Source organism: Mesoplodon mirus (assembly GCF_964341445.2).
Source record: "Mesoplodon mirus genome assembly, chromosome: 15".
Taxonomy (NCBI): Eukaryota; Metazoa; Chordata; class Mammalia; order Artiodactyla; family Ziphiidae; genus Mesoplodon; species Mesoplodon mirus.
The window spans coordinates 36,504,907-36,525,484 of record NC_138991.1 but is presented as its reverse complement, the minus strand read 5'-3'; the positions used below and the strand labels follow the sequence as shown (position 1 = coordinate 36,525,484).

General features: G+C 46.1%; 2 protein-coding genes across 3 annotated transcripts; one reads left to right on the top strand and one right to left on the bottom strand.

Moving 5' to 3' along the window:
- The first annotated feature begins 858 nt into the window (after positions 1–858).
- On the top strand, positions 859–19,748 carry BCL7B (BAF chromatin remodeling complex subunit BCL7B). Of its 2 annotated transcripts, none has more exons than XM_082644382.1 (6): positions 859–1,230; positions 4,404–4,512; positions 15,277–15,373; positions 17,569–17,739; positions 18,334–18,413; positions 18,670–19,748. In XM_082644382.1, exons 1-6 carry the CDS (start codon positions 965–967, stop codon positions 18,760–18,762), a joined length of 816 nt encoding a protein of 271 aa, XP_082500508.1. In that variant the 5' UTR covers positions 859–964; the 3' UTR covers positions 18,763–19,748. The 2 variants fall into 2 exon arrangements, with proteins under 2 accessions (XP_082500508.1, XP_082500509.1); XM_082644383.1 differs by having other exon boundaries at positions 865–1,230; positions 4,404–4,479.
- LOC309816637 (glycine cleavage system H protein, mitochondrial-like) lies at positions 13,273–15,270 on the bottom strand. Its single transcript, XM_082644387.1, has one exon. The coding sequence runs from the start codon at positions 13,894–13,896 to the stop codon at positions 13,294–13,296; it is 603 nt and encodes a 200-aa protein (XP_082500513.1). The 5' UTR covers positions 13,897–15,270; the 3' UTR covers positions 13,273–13,293.
- Positions 19,749–20,578: the final 830 nt, after the last annotated feature.

The window sequence follows — 20,578 nt, the reverse complement described above, 5'->3', positions numbered from 1 at the left end:
GATTCTTAACCACTGCGCCACCAGGGAAGTCCCCTAAAATGACATTTTAAATGCCTGTTTTCTGGTCTGCATGTTTTACTAAACTGGAAGCTCTTTGAAAGTAAAACCCCAGATTTTGTCCTCAGCACTGAGCATGGAGTCTTGCACAACGCAGGCATCATATAATCACCAATTGCTGAATTAAATGAGACAGTGATGTAGAGCAGGGGTCCCCAACCACTGGGCCATGGACCACTACCGGTCCTCTGCCTGTTAGGAGCTGTGCTGCACAGCAGGAGGTGAGCAGGACGGGCGAGCGGGTGAAGCTTCATCTGACGCTCCCCATCGCTCGCATCACCGCCTTAACCATCAACCCCCACCCCCGCCCCCGCCCCAGAAAAATTGTCTTCTATGAAACCAGTCCCTGGTGCCAAAAAGGTTGGGGACTGCTGATGTAGTGTCAAGGATGCACTAAGTGGCACCCCAGGATATCAGGGGAAGACTTGTCGTAGTTCAAACAGGATGTTGGAAGAGTAAGTGGTCATTAGGTGAAGAGACAGAATTCCAGGTGGGGAACAGATGTGTGCAAACGTTGGAAGGCATACTAAAGGTGTGAAATTCTCTGTAGTTGGAGCACAATGGTTTTATCTGGGGAGCTAGGGCCCCAGACAGGAGCGGCAGCAGGACAGGATGGTGCAGACCCTCAGTAACGTTAGGGTCAAGACCATAAAATACAGGTTATGGCGGCAGCTCTGTCCAGAGGATTAAAATGCTCCCCTGGGAAAGAGCCTCCCACCACACCCTGCACACAGCACGTGCCACCAGCTCGCCCGCTTACCCAGGCCTGCTTGGAAACTCACTGGACTCGGGGACGCCCAGGGAGGGGTGCCCAGGCCAGGACGCCCAGGGTGGGTCGACGAGGGCGGGGCGCGCTGGGTGGGACGCCCGGGGTGGGGCACCTGAGACTGGGCGCGCAGGCGCGCTGATGCCTCGAGCCCCATGGGGAGGGCGGGTGCGCGCGCTTCCTCGCGCACGCGCGCACGGAGGGGGTGACGGCCGCGGTGACGCTGTTTGCGCCTGGCGGGCGGCGGCGCGTGAGGCGCGCGATTCCCGGTGCCTTGGGAGCAGTGCCCCGGCCCCCGCCGCTCTCGTTGCCGTCATGTCGGGCCGGTCTGTCCGGGCCGAGACCCGCAGCCGGGCCAAGGATGACATCAAGAAGGTGATGGCGGCCATCGAGAAAGTGCGGAAATGGTGAGGGGCCAGGGCCGAGGGTGCTGGAGGGGGACGCCGGCCCAGGCCCAGAGCGGCGGTGAACTGGCGGGTGGGGTGGGAGCAGACCGGCGGGCGCTTGGGGGAAGGGGGGGCGGAGAAGGCGGGAGGAGGGTGCCGCTCGCGTCGGCGTGAGGTCAGAGGGCGCGCCAGCCGCAACCAATCAGCGGGTCGCCCGGCCAGCGGGTCCACCCACCTGCCCTAGGGCAGCGCGGCGCCCGGAGGAGCTGCGGGCGTTTGGCGGCGCTCGGTCTTGGGTCCTGGTTCGCACGCCGGTCCTGGCGCGGGCCCCGTCCCCGCGCCCGCCTGCCTCGGGAGCCTTTTGCGTTCTGAACTGTCCCGTATAATAGCTAACAATCTCTGAGAATTTCCCGTTGGCCAGACTGAGCGCTCTACGTATTAAGTCGTCTAAGTTAGGTGAGAGCTTCTCGGCAAACCTACATGCCCCGGGACCAAGTGGTTATTGGAATTAAAAGCCCTGTGTTTCGCCTAATACGGACCCACATGAGCGAGCTGGGTAGGCATTTTCTCTTTGTGGCCTGGGAGCTGTTAGTAGAGGAGTCAGGATCTACTCTTCATTTGGAAACGGCTCCTGTAGCGTTCGTTGCAGGCGCCGGTTGACCGCCTATTTTGTACCAGAAACAGTAATGCGTTATTTCCTTCAATTTTCACAGCCAACTGTTTGCGCCAACTTCTTGAGTACTTTTCTCTAGCTGATTACTACTAATAATTTTAAAGTCCGGGTAGGTGTTAGCTTCCTCCAGGAAGCCTTCTCCAAGTTCTCCTGCCCTTCACCCTCCACTCCCTTTATTATTATTTTTAAATTAATTTATTTTATTTTATTTATTTGTTTTTGGCTGTGTTGGGTCTTCGTTGCTGCGCGGGGGCTTTTCTCTAGTTGCAGCGAGCGGGGGGGCTACTCTTCCTTGCGGTGCGTGGGCTTCTCATTGCGGTGGGTGGGCTTCTCATTCTGGTGGGTGGGCTTCTCATTGCGGTGGCTTCTCTTGTGGCTCACGGGCCCTAGGCGCGCCGGCTTTAGTAGTTGTGGCCCACGGGCTTAGTTGCTCGTGGCATGTGGGATCTTCCCCCACCAGGGCTTGAACCCGTGTCCCCTGCATTGGCAGGCGGATTCTTAACCACTGCGCCACCAGGGAAGTCCCTCCACTCCCTTTAGGGTCATTACCTTGGACTTTATTTTCGTGTTTATTTGTCCATTTCTCTACAAGATCAAGTTCCTTAACTCTTTATCAATAAGGGCTTCATATATAGTTGGACTCATAAATACTAGTTAAATAATTAATGATTTTTCCTCTCCAAATCTCATCCTTCTAGGTTTTTTTATCTTTTTAGGAAACCTAAAAATGGGCATACCTTTCTCTTCTGGCCATCTCCGTCCTCACCTGCAACCTAGGGCAGATGAGCATATTCTCTCACCCAGAACTCTTGTACCAACTTCCCTATGATCTGCCTGCTTCAGGACTGGCTCATTCCCCAGTCCATTCATCACATTGTATTTTTATCAAGTGTGAATCTTCTAGCACTCCTCTGCTTGGGAAATAATGCTTCATTGATCTCTTCTTGCTCTTAGGATAAAGACCAAAGATGATCCTTCTTGCCCCACCAGACTGGTTCAAACTGCCCTCTTTCCCAAGATGCTGGCCATCTTTCAGTTGGGGCCACACTTCTGTTTCTGCTACCTGGTGTCCTTCCTTTACCCTCTCCTCCCCCTTGCCTGGTTAACTCCTAGTTCTGCTCTCCAGTTGCTTCCTCAAGGACACCTTTCAAGATCCCCAGTCTAAATCAGGTCCCCTACTGGAACTTTCCACAATTGTATTAGGTCGAACCATAAGATATCACCTGTATTTGCCTTTTTAACCAGCAGAAGCGGCAGTTTGATATGGTTAAACCTAGTGATTAGGTTTCTAACTGTGAGATGAGTTGTGTGATGTCTGTTTCCGGTTGGAATTTTGGGTCTGTGAGGGTCAGGACTGTGCATCTTGTTCCCTGTGTGCCCAAGACTTAGCATAGCGTCTTGAATATTAAATATTTTTTAGTAAATGAGGAATAAATGAGTGGCTTGTCCAGGAATTAATTAATTAATTAATTAATTTAATTCCAGGAATAAATGAGTGGCTTGTCCAGGAATTAATTCCAGTTTCCTAAGTCTTTAGTTCATTCTTCTTTCGGTTACATCATAGTCTCTACATTTCTGTGATGTCACCATTTGCTGAATAGCATCATCAATAGCAGCAGTAACAGCAGTTACTTTTTTTGCTTTTTTGTCCTCAAATTGGGATGCGAAACTTGCAGAAGTCATACTCCAGACTCCCCAACTCTGGCCGTTCATAATCTCCACTCTTATTCAACAACGTCACTTGCCTTTCCCTCCCCAGGTATGTGCGGGGTGGGGAGGACAACTACTCATTTTTTAAGGCTCATCTCAAAAATAACCTCTTCTGTAAAATGAAACCTTAAAGCAGTCTTTCCATGGCGGCTTGGCCTTCACCTCTTCCAGAAGCCAGTGTGAGGCTCAGGTCTGTTAGTTGGAAGCATCCTGTCCTGCTCCTGTGATTATTTTTAAATAGCATCGTGTTTCAATCCAGAGTTCCACAGGAGTCATAGGAGTTCTGCCTTCCATGGGATATCCTGGTCTTACTCTTTCAGCCTTCTTCTTGCCACCTTCATGTATTACAATGATTTCTTTACTTATCTTTTCATTGCTATGAGTTCCCAAGAGAGGGACCCTATCTTATATATCCTTTATCTCCTATAGGGCCTTGTATATTAGGACTTTATAAATATCAGTGGAATTGAATTAATTTGGGGGAAATAAAGAAGTTTATGCCAGATAGATACCTGAGTTTGAAAATGTGCTGATACTCTATACTGCTGTAGGCTGTGAGGAACAAAAGGTTTTGGTACACTATACATGAGCAAAGGTGGCAAGTAGAGGGTTCAGAGCCAAAGGCATTTGATAGCAAGGTGTTTCTGGAAGGGATGATTTTGTCCTGAAAGGTAAGGTATGATTTGACGGAGAGGAAGTTTAGAAAGCACTTAAGATTGAAGGAATGGTCTGCTGAGAAGTGGGAAAGCACAGTTATGATCAGAAAATCTATTTTATTGTTTATCAGTTCTAAGAAGTGTCTTTGTTTTAGGGAGAAAAAGTGGGTGACTGTGGGTGACACGTCCCTTAGGATATTTAAGTGGGTTCCCGTGACAGACAGCAAGGAGGTAAGTGTGGAAGAAAATCGAAACAACAAAAAGGTAACGTCTTCTTTCTTTCTTTGATTGCCTCTTAATTATAATGGAATGTATTTTCCCAGAATTGAGTTGAAAATACTTCAAGGCATCCTCTGTCATTGGTCCACGCAAAGCCTCTTATTTTATTATTTCCCCCCCCTTTATTCCTTTTCCTTAACCCATTCCTCTTTTCCAGGGCTTGGCAAACTACAGCCCAGGCCTGCTCCCTGTGATTCAATATAGTTTTATTTGAACACACCTATGCCTGTTTGTTTCCTTATTTGTGGCTGCTTTTGAGTTGTAATGGCAGAGCTGAGTAATTGCCGTAACACCTAATGGCCTGCAAAGCCCAAGATATTTATTATCTGGCCCTGTAAGAAAAAGTTTGTGGACTTCTGCTGCCCACTGTAGTTTATTACATCATGTGTTTAATATGTATATATGCCTTACTAATTCCTCTTCCATGGGTTTATTTGGACACCTGTATATTCTTTTTTTAAATTTTTGTCTGCATTGGGTCTTCATTGCTGCGCACGGGCTTTCTCTAGTTGTGGTGAGCGGGGGCTACTCTTCGTTGCTGTGGGCGGGCTTCTCACTGCGGTGGCTTCTCCTGTTGTGGAGCACGGGCTTTAGGCGTGCAGGCTTCAGTAGTTGTGGTGTGCGGGCTCTAGGGTGAGCGGGCTTTAGTAGCTGTGGTGCGCAGGTTCAGCAGCCGTGGCTCGCGGGCTCCAGAGCGCAGGCCCAGTAGTTGTGGCACACGGGCCCATTTGCTCCGCAGCATGTGGGATCTTCCCAGACCAGGAATGGAACCCGTGTCCCCTGCATTGGCAGGTGTATTCTTTTTGTTTGTTTGTTTGTTTGTTTGCGGTACGTGAGCCTCCCACTGTTGTGGCCTCTCCCGTTATGGAGCACAGGCTCCAGACGCGCAGGCTCAGCGACCATGGCTCACGAGCCCAGCCGCTCCGCGGCATGTGGGATCTTCTCGGACCAGGGCACGAACCCGTGTCCCCTGCATCGGCAGGTGGTGTCTCAACCACTGCGCCACCAGGGAAGCCCAGCAGGCTTATTCTTAACCACTGCGCCACCAGGGAAGTTCTGGACACCTGTATATTCTTGAAAAATACATAGCGTTGTTTCATATTTGTATTTTTTAAAAATTTGCATCTATATATAGCATTGTGCTATAAACCTCTATTCTCTTTTTGAGAACTCTGCATGTTTCTGTAATTGTAAATAAAATTATTATCATTACTCTTGCATTGTATTCTCTTATGTGCAGTGACCACATTTATCTATACATTCCGAGTGATAAACACCCAGATTTCTCCAACTCTTTTTTTTCCTGATTGTTTTGAAAAGATCTGAAATATAAAACACGTACAGAAAAGTATCTAAAACATATGTAGTATATAGTGAAAAAATATAAAGCTAATACCCTTGTAAAAACCACCTAGGTCAAAAAATAGACATTGCCAGCTCCCCCAGAAGGCTCTGTGACTCTTCCCAGCATCCCCCTCCCTCCCCTCTAGAGGAGATCACTTTCCTACTTTTGCTTTTACAACCACTTCCTTAGTCATTTGTAAACATTTTTTACTTTATATAAGCAGCATCATGAAGTATCTATTTTTGTATATCTTGCTTTTTTTGCCTAGTGTTATGTTTGTAAAATCATCCATGTTGTATTTGGAGCTGTTTGTTCCTTTTCATTGCTGTATGGAGGTGTTTTTGTTTTTGTTTTTTAATTTAATTTAATTTTTATTTTTGGCTGCATCGGGTCTTAGTTGCGGCATGCGGGATGTTCGTTGAGGCACGCGGGACCTTTCGTTGTGGCGTGCGGGCTTCTCTCTAGTTGTGGCCCGTGGGTTTTCTCTTCTCTTGTTGTGGCGCTCGTGCTCTAGTTGAGGTGCGTGAGCTCAGTAGTTGTGGCATGCGGGCTTAGTTTCCCCGTGGTGTGTGGGATCTTAGTTCCCTGACCAGGGATCAAACCCATGTCCCCTGCATTGTAAGGTGGATTCTTTACCACTGGACCACCAGGGAAGTCCCTGTATGGAGTTTTATTATAGGACTGTACCATAATTTATCTTTCTTATTCTCCTGTAGATGAATATTTGGGTTGTTCCCCATTTGGGATAATAGGAACAATGTTCCTGTGACATTCTTATTCAGTATGTGGGTCAACACATGCATGGGTTTTCCTAGGATATATTCCTAGGAGTAGAATAGCTAAGTCTTAGGATATGTGTATTTTGACCTACACTAGCGACTACCAAACTAGTTTCCAAAGTGATTGTACCAGTATATATTCTTAACAGCAATATGAGTTCTCACTGCTCCAAATCCTCATCAACAGTTGGTATAGTTAGACTAAATGTATTAAGATATCTCATTGTGGTTTTAATTCGGTGATTAATGATGTAATTACTAATGAGATGGAGAACCTTTTCAGCATCCTTTTGGATTTCCTCTTTTTTTTTTTTTTTTTTTTTGCGGTACGCGGGCCTCTCACTGTTGTGGCCTCTCCCGTTGCGGAGCACAGGCTCCGGATGCGCAGGCTCAGCGGCCATGGCTCATGGGCCCAGCCGCTCCGCGGCATGTGGGATCTTCCCAGACTGGGGCACGAACCTGCGTCTCCTGCATCGGCAGGCGGACTCTCAACCACTGCGCCACCAGGGAAGCCCTGGATTTCCTCTTTTAAGAAGTTCCTATTGTCTGTTTGGCTGTGGTCTTTTTCTTAGGACTTGTAGGGATTCTCTGTGTTGTGGACACATACTCTTTATTGATTAAATACTATCTGTACCTTTTTCCATTCCATGGCTTGTCTTTACACTCCGTTTATGCAGGCTTGAGTAACAGAAGTTTTTTTTTTTTTTTTTTCCCCAGTATGCGGGCCTCTCACTGTTGTGGCCTCTCCCGTTGCGGAGCACAGGCTCCGGACGCGCAGGCTCAGCGGCCATGGCTCACGGACCCAGCCGCTCCGTGGCATGTGGGATCTTCCCGGGCCAGGGCACGAACCCGCATCCCCTGCATCGGCAGGCAGACTCTCAACCACTGTGCCACCAGGGAAGCCCTGTTTTTGTTTTTTTTATTTTATTTTTGGCTTCATTGGGTCTTCATTGCTGTGAGCAGGGGCTACTCTTTGTTGTGGTGCGCGGGCTTCTTGTGGTGGCTTCCCTTGTTGCAGGGCGCGGGCTCTAGGCGCGCGGGCTCAGTATTTGTGGCTTGCAGGCTCTAGAGCGCAGGCCCAGTAGTTGTGGTGCATGGGCTTAGTTGCTCCGCCGCATGTGGGATCTGCCTGGACCAGGGATCGAACCCGTGCCCCCTGCATTGGCAGGCGTATTCTTAACCACTATGCCACCAGGGAAGTCCCGAGTAACAGAAGTTTTTAATTTTAATGTAGACAAAATAATCTTTTACTTTATAATTGGTGCTTTTAAATGTCTTAAATCTGTTCCTTCTTTGAGGTCACAAAGATATTCTTCCATATAGTCTTCTACAATCTTGTTATCCTGTTCCCATTTATAACACACCTGGAGTTGATTTTCGTGTATTTTGAGTTGTAGAGGTTAGGTTGGAGACCATGTTTTATATTACTAGGCAACCCTGCCTCCTCTTTTTTTTTTTTTTTTTTTGTGGTACACGCACCTCTCACTGTTGTGGCCTCTCCCGTTGTGGAGCACAGGCTCCGGACGCGCCCGCTCAGCAGCCGTGGCTCACGGACCCAGCCGCTCCGCGGCATGTGGGATCTTCCCGGACTGGGGCACGAACCCATGTCCCCTGCATCGGCAGGTGGACTCTCAATCACTGTGCCACCAGGGAGGCCCTAATTTTTGTGTATTTTGAAGTAGGGGCCCAATTTCATTTTTTTTCCATGTGGATATGCATTTGTCCCACCACTTGAAAAGACTGTTTTCCTCCTGCTCTGTAGAACTAACTTTGTCGTATTCCAAGTGTCTGAATATGGGTCTGTTTGTGTGTGTTGCCTCCAGCTTTTTTTGGTAGCACAGATGACTCTGGTGGACATCCCTTAAACCATTGTCCTTGAGGACTTGTGGGAGTTTTTCTCTGGATTAGATGCCCAGGAGTGAGATTGCTCTGTTACTGGCTGTACATACATGATTGTTTTTACTAGATGCTGGCTGTCAGATCTGTCTCCTGAATAGCTGCACCCAGATAGTTAGTACACTTCCCCAGTTGTGCCACAGGGCTCCCATTTCCCACATCTTCAGCAACATCTGATATTATCTAACTCCTAATTCCTAAATCCTGCCAATCTGATAGACGTAAAGTGGTATCTCTTTGTTTATTTTGCATTTCTCTGAACACTAGGGAGATTGACAATTTTATCTCTTCAGATTTCCTCTTTTCTGATTTCTTTTTTTTTGCCCTGAGGCTTGCGGGATCTTAGTTCCCCAACCAGGGATTTAACCCAGACCCTTGGCAGTGAAAGCACAGAGTCCTAACCACTGGACTGCCAGGAAATTCCCCTCTGATTTCTTGTATTTTCCTTATTCTTGTATTGGGTTTCCTCTTTACTCTTCTGATTTGCATGGCTTCTTTGATTGATATTCTAGATATTCTAGAAGATACCGTGTCTTCTTTTGATTTGTATTTCCCTGGTATGTCTTGTAATTCTGTCTTTCCCCGTTTTACATTTTTCTGCTTATTGGGCATATTGGGTTTAGCTGTGGGTGACAGAAAACTCAAAGTAGTAATGGTTTTAAAAAGTTTTATTTTATTCTTAGAGGAACAGAAATATGCAGTCTAGGACTGGTGTGCCACTTCCACTCTAAGAGTCCCCAGGGACCCAGGTTTCTTGCAACCTTTCTGTTCCTTTTTTTTTTTTTTTTTTGCGGTACGTGGGCCTCTCACTGCTGTGGCCTCTCCCATTGCGGAGCACAGGCTCCAGACGCGCAGGCTCAGCGGCCATGGGTCACGGGCCCAGCCGCTCTGCGGCATGTGGGATCTTCCCAGACTGGGGCATGTACCTGTGTCCTCTGCATCGGCAGGTGGACTCTCAACCACTGTGCCACCAGGGAAGCCTCTGTTCCTTTTTTAAAAAAATAAATTTATTTATTTATTTTTGGCTGCATTGGGTCTTCGTTGCTGCGCGTGGGCTTTCTCTAGTTGTGGCGAGCGGGGGCTACTCTTTGTTGCAGTGTGTGGGCTTCTCATTGCTGTGGCTTCTCTTATTGCAGAGCATGGGCTCTAGGCCCACGGGCTTCAGTAGTTGTGGCGTGTGGGCTTAGTTGCTTCGCGATATGTGGGATCTTCCCAGACCAGGGCTCGAACCTGTGTCCCCTGCATTGGCAGGTAGATTCTTAACCACTGAGCCACCAGGGAAGTCCCACCTTTTTTTTTTTTTTTTTTTTTTTTTTTAATAATTTATACTTAAGAGAGTAATGGTTCTATTCATTTTACTTTATTTCTATCGTGGTAAAATACACATATCATAAAATTTACCATCTTAACCATTTTTTAAGTGTACAGTTCAGTAGTGTTGAATACATTCACTTTGTTGTGTAATCCATCTCCAGAACTCTTCATCTTGCAGAGGTAAACTCTATACGCATTAAACAATTGCCCATTTTCCTCTGCTTCATGTTTGACCTTGTATCCAAGTTTGAGCTCCAGCCATCATTCAACACATTCAAGTTCAAGGCAGCAAGAGAGTGGAAGGATGGGCAAATGGTATTTTAATGAATTTAAGGAGTTTCCTAGAAGTCTCCTCAGGACATGTATACTAGCTATGTGTGTTCATAATAGCTGTGGCACCATTTAGGGGCCGGAAAGGCCGTGAAAATGTCACCATCTAAACATTCTACTTACATGGACAAGGATTTCTGCCATGATACACTTTCTTTTTTCTCTTCACCTCATGATGACTAGACAAATTTTCTTCTGATTTGAAAGTTCCATATTTTATTTTTAATTTTTTTATTGGCTATCTCTAACCTAATAAGAGTTATACTTAATATTTTTCTGTATCAGTGTATAAAGCTTATCAAAATCTGTGTTTCCCCTCTGAGCCTGAACACATTTTTAACCACCCCTGGTCTCTACCCCCGCCCCCCACTTTCATTCCTGCCCTCTCCTTAGTTTTGAATGGAATTTCAGGTCAGATATTCTGTTCAGATATTTCTGTTTTTACAGACATTTCTTGTTTTAGTCATTGCTTAATTAGACAAAGTAAACATTACTAATTATTTACTAACCCTTTGTACCTATTTATTATTGCTTTCTCTTAGATTCATTTCTTTTCTTGCTGGAATACACCCTTCAAGAATTTTGCCAAAGAGGACTTGTGTGGAGAAAACTTTTGATGTGGAGAAAACTTTTGATCATCTTGATCAGCCAACCATCTTCATAACATACTTTCATGTTTAATTGATCATTTTACCTGTATATGAAATTCTAGGTTAAAAATTATTTTCTTTCAACATTTTGAAACTATTACTTAATTGTTGTGCTTCTAGTTTTCTTTTGAGAAATCTGATGTCAGTCTAATTCTTGATTTCTTTGTAGGTGATTCTTTTGTATTCCTGGAAACTTTTAGAATTTCTTCTGTTTGACCTGGAACTTCTGTAAGAATATCCTATAATGTGAACATCTAGCTTCATTTCTTAACTTTTAGTTTGTTTCATCTCTTTATTTTGTCCTCATATATTCTGACTTCTCAACCCAGGGTTTGCTCATTAATCTTTTCTTCAGCTGTATTTCTGCTAATAAACTCGTTCACTTAATTGTTTTTTCTTTTTTTCCACACTGCGCAGCTGGCTTGTGGGATCTTAATTCCCTTCCCAGGGATCAAACCTGGGCCCCAGGCAGTGGAAGCGCAGAGTCCTAACCACTGGATTGCCAGGGAATTCCCTCATTCACTTAATTTTTATTTTTTTTTATTTTTTTTATTTTTTTTATTTTTTCTTTTTGCGGTATGCGGGCCTCTCACTGTTGTGGCCTCTCCCGTTGCGGAGCACAGGCTCCGGATGCGCAGGCCCAGCGGCCATAGCTCACGGGCCCAGCCGCTCCGCGGCATATGGGATCCTCCCAGACCGGGGCACGAACCCGTATCCCCTGCATCGGCAGGCGGACTCTCAACCACTGCGCCACCAGGGAGGCCCTTAATTTTTATTTTGAACGAGTTTATTATTCATACCAAATTTCCTTTGTTGTTGGTTGTTCAAAACAACTTTCCAGTGTCATCCTTATCTTTCTGAGGAGATTTGCTATGTTTTATTTCAATTTTTCTGTCCCTCTAGTCTGCTTCTTCCGGTATAGCTTGTTCTGTTTATTGTCTTTCATGGTGCTTGTTTTCCTCCAGTGTCTGGTTAGTTTTTTCTGTGCACCCATCTTTTATTCCTTTTGAGTCTGAGCTGCATTGGCTAGAAATGTGTAGAAATGAGGCTTTGTGTTCCCTCCTCTAAATGGATTTAGGGGATGGGATTAGCCTCAGGGTTCAGCCTTTCCCTTTTCCCCTCTCTCATCTTCCCCTGTGTCTCAGGGAACTGCCTAGTACCAGTCTTCCACGTGCTGCCTTTATCTGGGAGCAGCCGTCCTTGTCCAGCCCAAGGAGCTGGTGTGAAAGTTAGGGGGGCTCTGGAGTCACCCTTTGTTTTTCATCTAACCCTGGCTCTGGTGATGCCAATACCCATAAGGGTCAAAGGTCAGGCTGCTAGCTCTCTTGGGTAGTGTGTACATATGGGGGAACCCCCCACATGTACAGCAACCCCCTCCCCATTTCTCACATATAAGACCCTGGCCCTTTCCTATTTCAAGTTCTCCTGCCCAGGACTCAGCTCCTTTTGTCTCTCCGAAGGGCTTCTTACAGTGTTTGTGTTGGTTTCTGAGCTGGGCCCTGAGGTCCATCGGTTTATGTACCTTCCAGTGGTCCATGATAGTGTGCCATCTTCTAAGGTACTAGCATAGACCAGTTAGGTTAGGAAAAATAGAAAATGACCAAATTGGTAAAGAAAAAAATGTGAAGGACATAAGGGAGTGGGGCACTGCTGATGGGAGAGTAAATTGGGACAAACTTTCTATAGGTGAAGTTGATCAAATATGTATACTTAAAAGCTTAATTAACCAGATGGTGGGAATCCTTTCACAGTGTATATGTATATCAAATTAACCCAGGGTATGCTTTAAATATCTTACAATTTTATTTGTCAGTTATACCTCAGTAAAGCTGAGGGGGAAAATGCTTTCAGAATATTTATGCCTTTGATCTAGAAGTTTTATCTCTAGAAATTTATCCTCAGGACATAATCATGATGTGTACAAGGTACATCTATAGTGTTGAGCATCACAATATTATTGTTCGTGGTATTTAAAAATTGCAAGCAAAATGAAGATCTTATTGTAGAGAATTCATTAAGTTATTGTGCACCTGTATATTGTAAAGCTTTGTAACCATTATAAAAGATGGTATAGAAGATTATTCAATGGCATAGAAAAAAATTTTTTTTAGGAAGTTGCATATTTTATTATTAAACTGTTTCTTATTTTCCTGCAAGGCTGTTGCTTCACTGTATAAAAATAGCACAAGCAAACACAGTATATTGCAAAATTAAGATAGTAATTTCTTAATTGGACACTATACAACTAACAAACTTTTCTCCACTGCCATTTATTTCCAGTGGCAAGTTCATTGAGTCTTTTGACCTAAATCGAGGGATGGCTGTAAGCAAGTTACTATATATATATATATATATATATATATATATATGGTTAAGATAACAATGTTATCCTTGAATTACATAATTTTTATAACTAGTTTTGCCACAGATAATTTATTTAGGGGTTCCATTTTCACTCCTCAATAGATTTTATATATTTCTCATATGCTTCCTCACTCATTAGTTCATCTAGTTCTGAAGGCTTACTGAGTGTCATCTTGATCAGCGAACCATCTTCATAACAAGATTTGTGGACAAGTCCAGGATTTTCTGCTAGGGCTTCATTCATTTCTGTTACATCTCCTGATAGAGGAGAGTGGAGTTCACTCACAGCTTTCACACTTTCCAAAGCACCAAATTCCTCTTGTTTGTTCAATTTTGTCCCAACTCCAGGCAGACTGCAGTAAACAACATCTCCCAAAGCTTCCTGTGCAAAATTGCTGATTCCCACTGTTCCAACACCGTTTTCTGTTGTTACCCACTCATGTTTGTCTGTGAATTTACAACCCGACAGCAGAGCGGGTCCGGTGCGCAGCGCCCGGTCGGCGCCCGCCCGCAGTCCCCAGGGCCGCAGCGTGCAGGGCGTGTTGGGCGCAGAGGTGGCGCGCAGGCTGCAGACCGCGGCCCGCACGCTCCACACCACTCGCAGCGCCATGTTCGCAGAGAAAAATGTTTTTAATATGGTGAATGGGGGAAGGGGAGCAAGATATAATTCTGAATCATGAGCCATTTTCATACAGTTGTATGTATAGGTTGTCTCTGGTTGTACAGGTGATTTTTCATTTTTCTGTATTTTCAGAATTTCTTATAGTGAATGCATATTTTATATGAGCACAGAATCATTAAAATAAAGATAAATGAGAGATCAGAAAAAAATAATGATAAAGCCAAATGTTGGCATGGGTGCCGTGAAGCTCGTACTCCAAATATATTGCCAACCTCCTTGTAGAGAGTGGTGAGTGAGCCACAGAATATTTTAAGAAAAATATGTTTAGTTTATACTTTTTGATCTAGAAGGAATTTTTTTTGTGAATTTAGTCACATAATCCAGGAAAAAGTGAAAGTTGAGCATTGTGGGCTTATTCCTACTAGCAACAAACAAAGACAGTCCTAAATCAGGTAAAGCTAAATGTCCACTAGTTGAGTAGTGATTAAGTGATTATGATATCTGGAATATTGTGCAGCTAGTAAAAATTATGTTTATGTAGCCTCTGCAGTAAAATGGTAAAGTGTAATTACATTAAAATTATGTCTGTATATGAAAAAATGAAGGGAAGGACTGCATATATGTGTACAGTTGATTTATTGCCGAGCTAGCATTGAGAGTATTAAGAAACACTAAGTTGTATTACTAGTACAATGCACGTACAATAAATAGGCAAGTATAAAAAGTATGAATTAGTAAATTTGAGATTATTCAGATTTGAACTTTTGGCTGTTGGGATGCTCTCATTTGCAAATGCTTGGATTGATGGTTTTCTGTCCTGTGGATTATTTCCTTGTTTGTTGCAAGCTAGTGCTTACCTTCCCACTGTGGTTCCCCCACATGTGTAACCTGCATCCTGCTTGAAGGCAAAGGTGGACATGGGAGATCATTTTGAGTGGATGTGGTGGATTGGTGAGGAATAGAGCTAGCAGGGGCCCCTTGTCCTGTCACTGCTTGCGTTACATATAAAGTGACTCCTTCCTTTGTCCAGTCAGAGGTCCTTTCTTCTTTCACTTTTTTTTCTTCCCTGCTGTGCTACTAAAACAGGGATCTTTCTCAAATGGGTATTTTGTGTTTCTCACCCATGCATGTAGGGAAGGACTGGATAGAGCATTCTCATCAGGGCAGAAAGCAGAAGAGTCCTACAGGGAGCTCTAGTGGAAGATATGTATCTGCCTCTCACTTGCGATTCATGATATTAGCACTGGAAGGGTCCATTTTACTGACAGAGACACTGAGGCCTGGGGACACCTTGTCCAGGATCCTGTTATTCCTCGGGTCCTGGATTCTGAAACCGCTGTTGTTCCTCCTGTTCCTAATCCAGACCTCTCTGGTGTCTCAACACCTTCTCTCTCTCTCTGTGAGTCTTCTGCTTGGCTCTGTCATATTCCTCTTTTTTTCCTTTTCTAGAAAGAAAAGTCAAAATCGAACAGTTCAGCAGCCCGGGAACCTAATGGCTTTCCCTCTGATGCCTCAGCCAATTCCTCTCTCCTTCTTGAATTCCAGGGTGAGTTGCATCCATATGTCTTCCTTTCAGGAAAATGAAAATTTAGATGACCCATTAATAATCAGAAGAATAGTCTGTGTGTCATTTCAGTGCCTGCTGTTTTGCTGGTATCTTCCTGGGCACTTTATGGAAGGCTTTTCATTTAAACCTCACAATAACCCTGCAAGAGAGACGACAGTCTCCTCACTTTCCAGTTACGGAAACTGAGGCTCAGAGAGGTGAGGTTACATATCTAAAGTCACATCACTTGTAGGTGGCAGACCCCATGGTGGGTCCTGGTTTTCTGGATCAGAAGCTCTTTTCTTTAGACTGTGTATTTGATGAGAGTGCCTCAGAGGAGACCCCCCGCCCCATGCCGGGCATCTGCCTATCCTCCCTTAGCCCAAGCTCTGCCTCCTAAACCAGTCTTCGGTAGACGTCCGGCCTGAGTCAGCACTACACTCATAACATCACCTTTTATACCTGTGTGGCACCTACTGTTTATGAAGCACTTTCACTTCAGTTTCTCATTTTTATCTTTACATTAGCCTGTGATATAAACCAGGCAGTTATCGTCATCCCTATTTCAGAAAACTGATGCTTGGAGAAGAAAAGTATTTGCCTAAGCAGAAGAGTGACAGAGCTTTATTCTTTTTTGTGATAAAATGCTACTTCCATTTCAGTATAGAAGGTGGTGGTCATTGTAGGATAAAGACTGGAAAGGGCTTACAATTTTCTTTTCGGAACTAGACTGGGAGTGACCAGGTATCCCCTCCTCACTTCTCCCCCAACCCCTGCAAGGTCAGTGTGGTACAGGAAGAGAATACAAGGGAAATGTTCTCTAGCTGTGTGAGATGTTCCATCATAAAGCTCTGGGAGACAATGGGAGGCTCCATTTCCTCAGTCTGGGCACTATCTCATCCTTTTCATTCATTGAACATTTAATGAACTCCTACTGTGTGCCAGGTACTGTGTACTGCACTGGAGATTCAAGGACCAGTAAGCCACAGAGCCTGCCTGCGCAGAGTGTAATGGAGGGAGACTGGTGTGTAATATAGTAAACGCAGGTGTGCCCAGGAAACAGCAGGAGCATAAAAGAGAGGGTGGTCATTTCCACCCAAGGGAGCCTGAGACACGAGGCTCTGTGGAGGAGGTGATGCCTGAGCTGAATGTTGGCATGTCTAGAGTCTTTGCAGGAAGACCGGAAAGAGCATGTCATAGCAGACACTGGTACTTGAAGCTGCTCTTAGGTTAGAGTCCAGTTTGGCAGGAGCCAGGGTGCATGGGGAAGAACAGCAGGCGGTGAGCCTGGAGATCAGAAGGGAGTTTGTAGGTTGGGATAGGGCCATCTCGTGGGCAGTGGGGAACCGACAAGGGTTTAGAAAGACCACTCTGGCAGTGGTATGAGGTCCAGTGGGGGTGCCTGAGACTGCGGGAAGGGCAGTTGGGTAGCTGTGGCTGGAGGCCAGGCGAGAGATCATGAGGGCTGAGCTGAGGCCACAGGAGAGGAAGGAATGGGCACAGGCTGAGTCAGGGCAGTGGGTGGGGCAGATTTGGTGACTGGCTGCTGGAGGTCAGGGAGAGGAAGGCCCTGCTGACTCTGTGTTTTTAACTTAGGTGGTGACTTTAAGCCTTCAGACAGCGCTTCCCAGGTGGGATCCCACGGTCCTTGAGGCGGTGAGATGGAGCCTAGGCAGGTGCAAGGGCCCGAGCTGACCACCTCCAGACACTGTCACCCTCCTTCAGACAGCCGAGAATAGCAGACAGACTATCATTTTCTACACCTCTTGTATTGTGAGAAAGGTTGAGAGGCACAGATGTGTTCCTCCCTTCACTGCACAGTGGGAAAATACCAGGCCCCAGCTGTAACTGGTGGATAATAAAGAAGGGATTAATAAGCATATCTTGACCTTCCTGAAATATAAATGTTGCATAAACTTAAAGATTCTGGCTGCATCTTGTGGTGCTTAGAATATGTGTCATAAAATAGAACATGCTTAAATTAATCAATTTAGACTCTTGTTGGTAAGTTGCAGTGCACAGAAGCCCCGAGAATGTCTGCCTTTGGTTCAGGGGCTGTTTACAGCCGTCCGTGATCATTGTGTGCCTGGCTGTGTCCATGCTGTCTGTAGAGACACCAGGCCCTTGGCTCTGTACTGAATTACTCTCAGAAGTGACCACCCTCAGCTGTTGCCTTTGTCATGTTTGGTTTTCAGATGAAAACAGCAACCAGAGTTCCGTGTCTGATGTCTATCAGCTCAAGGTGGACAGCAGCACCAACTCGAGCCCCAGCCCCCAGCAGAGCGAGTCCCTGAGCCCAGCGCACACCTCCGACTTCCGCACAGATGACTCCCAGCCCCCCACCCTGGGCCAGGAGATCCTTGAGGGTGAGTCTCTGTTGGCCCACGATGAGCGTCTTGGAGGGGCCTTGCTCTTGCTCTTGATGTTTCTCTTCTTTAGAGTCACAGGTTAGAGAAGTTGCCCCAGAGCTGGCAGCTTCAAGCCGCTTGTCAATTGTTTGAGGCTATTTTGGGAATGGTTGTATTTTCCCCTTTCACAGAATGAAGAAAGAAAACAGCAACACAACTGAGCGCCAGGCTCTCTGTAAGGAAGGCACTTTTCATATTTGATGCCTGGTATGATTCTCTCAAAAACCCCATGAAATGGCAGCTGTTATCTCCATTTTACAGATGAGGAAGTAGTCTTAGAAAAGTTCAGTTGCTTGGCCATGATCACAGAGCTAGTAACTTGTGGAACTGTGTGTCTCATTTCATTCCTTCTAACTTCAGAGCTCGTGCTCTTTGCACTAGATGCTGCAAATTTCTTCTTAAAATGTATATTGATTCTGCGGCTTGTGTTGCCTCTTCACCAAGGCGTCTCCACATAGCTCGCAGGAACACTCCCCCAGCTTGGGGCAGAGATTCCACAGGAGTCTCCTGCCTCAGGAGGCCCTGCAGCTACGCCCACCTTTGCTTTTGCAGAGCCCTCCCTGCCCGCCTCAGAAGTTGCTGATGAGCCTCCCACCCTCACGAAGGAAGAACCAGTTCCATTAGAGACACAGGTAAGGAGGTGCTTTGGGTTTCCCAGTTTCTAAGAAAAAAGTAAGGGCTCTGTTAATGTGCACTGGCGCTATAGCACGGGATGTGCTGTAGTTGGGAAGGCAGCACGGACGCTGGGCTCCAGGTTATAAGGTAGGGGAAGAGGTTTGGTTATCTGTGAGACAGTGGGGGGTGGACTTCTGGGTTGTAAATTAGGGTGGAAGGGGAGGTCTGGTTCAGAGGGATGGCCCTGTGATTCCATGCTCTGGCTGCTTCTAGATTGCTGAGGAAGAGGAAGACTCAGGTGCGCCTCCCCTGAAACGCTTCTGTGTGGACCAGCCCGCAGTGCCGCAGACAGCGTCAGAAAGCTAGCACCACCCTGGCACCCTTCGCCTCCTGGCCCCAGGCCTCTCTTGCATTCTGGTTCTGGCTGTGCTGTGCTGCTGGGCTAAGGGCAAGCACTGGGCTCCAGAGCCTGCACATAGGAGCCTTCTGGGCTGGAAGGCTGACATAGGACTGGGGGTCGTAACGTCATCTTCCCGTCCCTGGCACCTGTGTCTGCTTGATCCTGAGAAGAGGAGCACTCCTGTCCTTTTTGCACCCCAAGTAGGCTGGAGCATCGGCCACTCCAGGGTTCATCTGTCACCTCCATGTAGCAGTTTCTGCTCCGGAACCTCTGGACTGAGCTGCTGGTGCTTCTACAAGAGGAAAGAGATGTGGAAGGCATCCTCTAGAGAAGAGAGTGCCTAGGGCTTACTTGAATTGAATGGAGACTGTAGATTCATGGACTTTCCCATAGGGCTAGGGGCCCTGTAGGCTGCTGTTGGAGAATGCCTGAGTAGACTCCGGAGGCAAGGGAAGGGCTTCGCTCCATGAGAGGGTGGAAAAGTCCATATAGATTTCTTGCTATCCTGGCACTTCTGCCCATTCCTGAGGTTATCCTGCCTCTCATGGGCTCTCTGGCTGCTGACAGTCCTTTGTCCCCCACTGTAACCATCCCCTTCCCCAACACACGCGTGTGCGCGCGCACACACACGCACGCGCAGCTTTTGTTGTTTCCACCTGGACATTTCATTCCAGCATCCCCTGCCTCCTGCCACGGTCCCCAGCACTCCTGCCGCAAACTCTGCCCCAGCGAGAATTTGAGGTTCTGACAACAGCACCCATTCCCACAGTACTCCTTCAGCTCAGACTTTCTAGAAAGTTCCCTTTTCTTTGAAATCTGCATGTTTAATTGAACCTCGTGATTTTATTTTTTGTTTCAAAAAAGTTTAAGAAAATGGAAATGGGCAACAGTGAGTGAAGACATATTTTAGCACCGAATAGAATATTTTTAAAATTAAACTATTTGAAATATGTCTTGTTGGTAGCTGAGTGCTTCATTCTTGAAGGTTGTGGAGGGCAGGGGCTGGGGGGCGTGGTGGCTGAGTGCTAGCGAAGTCACTGTGAGCTGGGCCCTGCCAATTGTCTTCACTCTCACAGAGTGACTTTCTGATGAAAATGATTTGGAGACTCCAATTTGAAGTTGTAATGTGCTTGGAATTATACTTCTGTCCCTGTGTGACATGAAAACCTGTGTACACTGTACAGCTCCAGGTCCTTAGGAGGCTGACTTTTGTTCTTTAACTTTTTTTTTATTATGGTAAAATACACAACCATAAAACGTACCATTTTAACCATTTTAAAGTGCACAGTTCAGTGGCACTAAGTACATTCACAGCATTGCGCAGTCATCACCACTGTCTAGCTCCAAACATTTTCATCACTTCAAACAGAAACCCATACCCTTTAAGCCCTTTAAGCCCTCACTCCCCATTTGCCCCTCCCCCGAAGGCCCTGGCTATCACAATAGCTTTTTGTCCATGGGTTCCTTTTTGCTCCCGATTCCAAAGGAAAACAGAGTCATGGTGGAAAAGAATTCTACATTCTGTATCTCCAAGAATTTCATTTCCTGGACTTCCCTGGTGGCACAGTGGTTAGGACGCCATGCTCCCAATGCAGGGGGCCTGGGTTCAGTCCCTTGTCAGGGAACTAGATCCCCCATGCCGCAGCTAAGAGTTCACATGCCACAACTAAGGAGCCCACGTGCCACAACTTAAGGAGCTGGCGCAACCAAATTAAATAAATATTTTTTAAAAATTTCATTTCTGTATTCCCTAAAGTGATTCCTCTCATTTCTCTTAGGGGC

What these genes read in the sequence shown, in the direction of transcription:
- BCL7B (XM_082644382.1), top strand. Translation starts at nt 965, where the DNA reads ATGCCTCGAGCCCCATGGGGAGGGCGGGTGCGCGCGCTTCCTCGCGCA. An exon ending in AAAATCGAAACAACAAAAAG is followed by an intron (nt 4,513 to 15,276) that starts GTAACGTCTTCT and finishes TTCCTTTTCTAG; the next exon opens with AAAGAAAAGTCAAAATCGAA. An exon ending in GGGCCAGGAGATCCTTGAGG is followed by an intron (nt 17,740 to 18,333) that starts GTGAGTCTCTGT and finishes TTGCTTTTGCAG; the next exon opens with AGCCCTCCCTGCCCGCCTCA.
- LOC309816637 (XM_082644387.1), bottom strand. Translation starts at nt 13,896, where the DNA reads ATGAAAATGGCTCATGATTCAGAATTATATCTTGCTCCCCTTCCCCCA.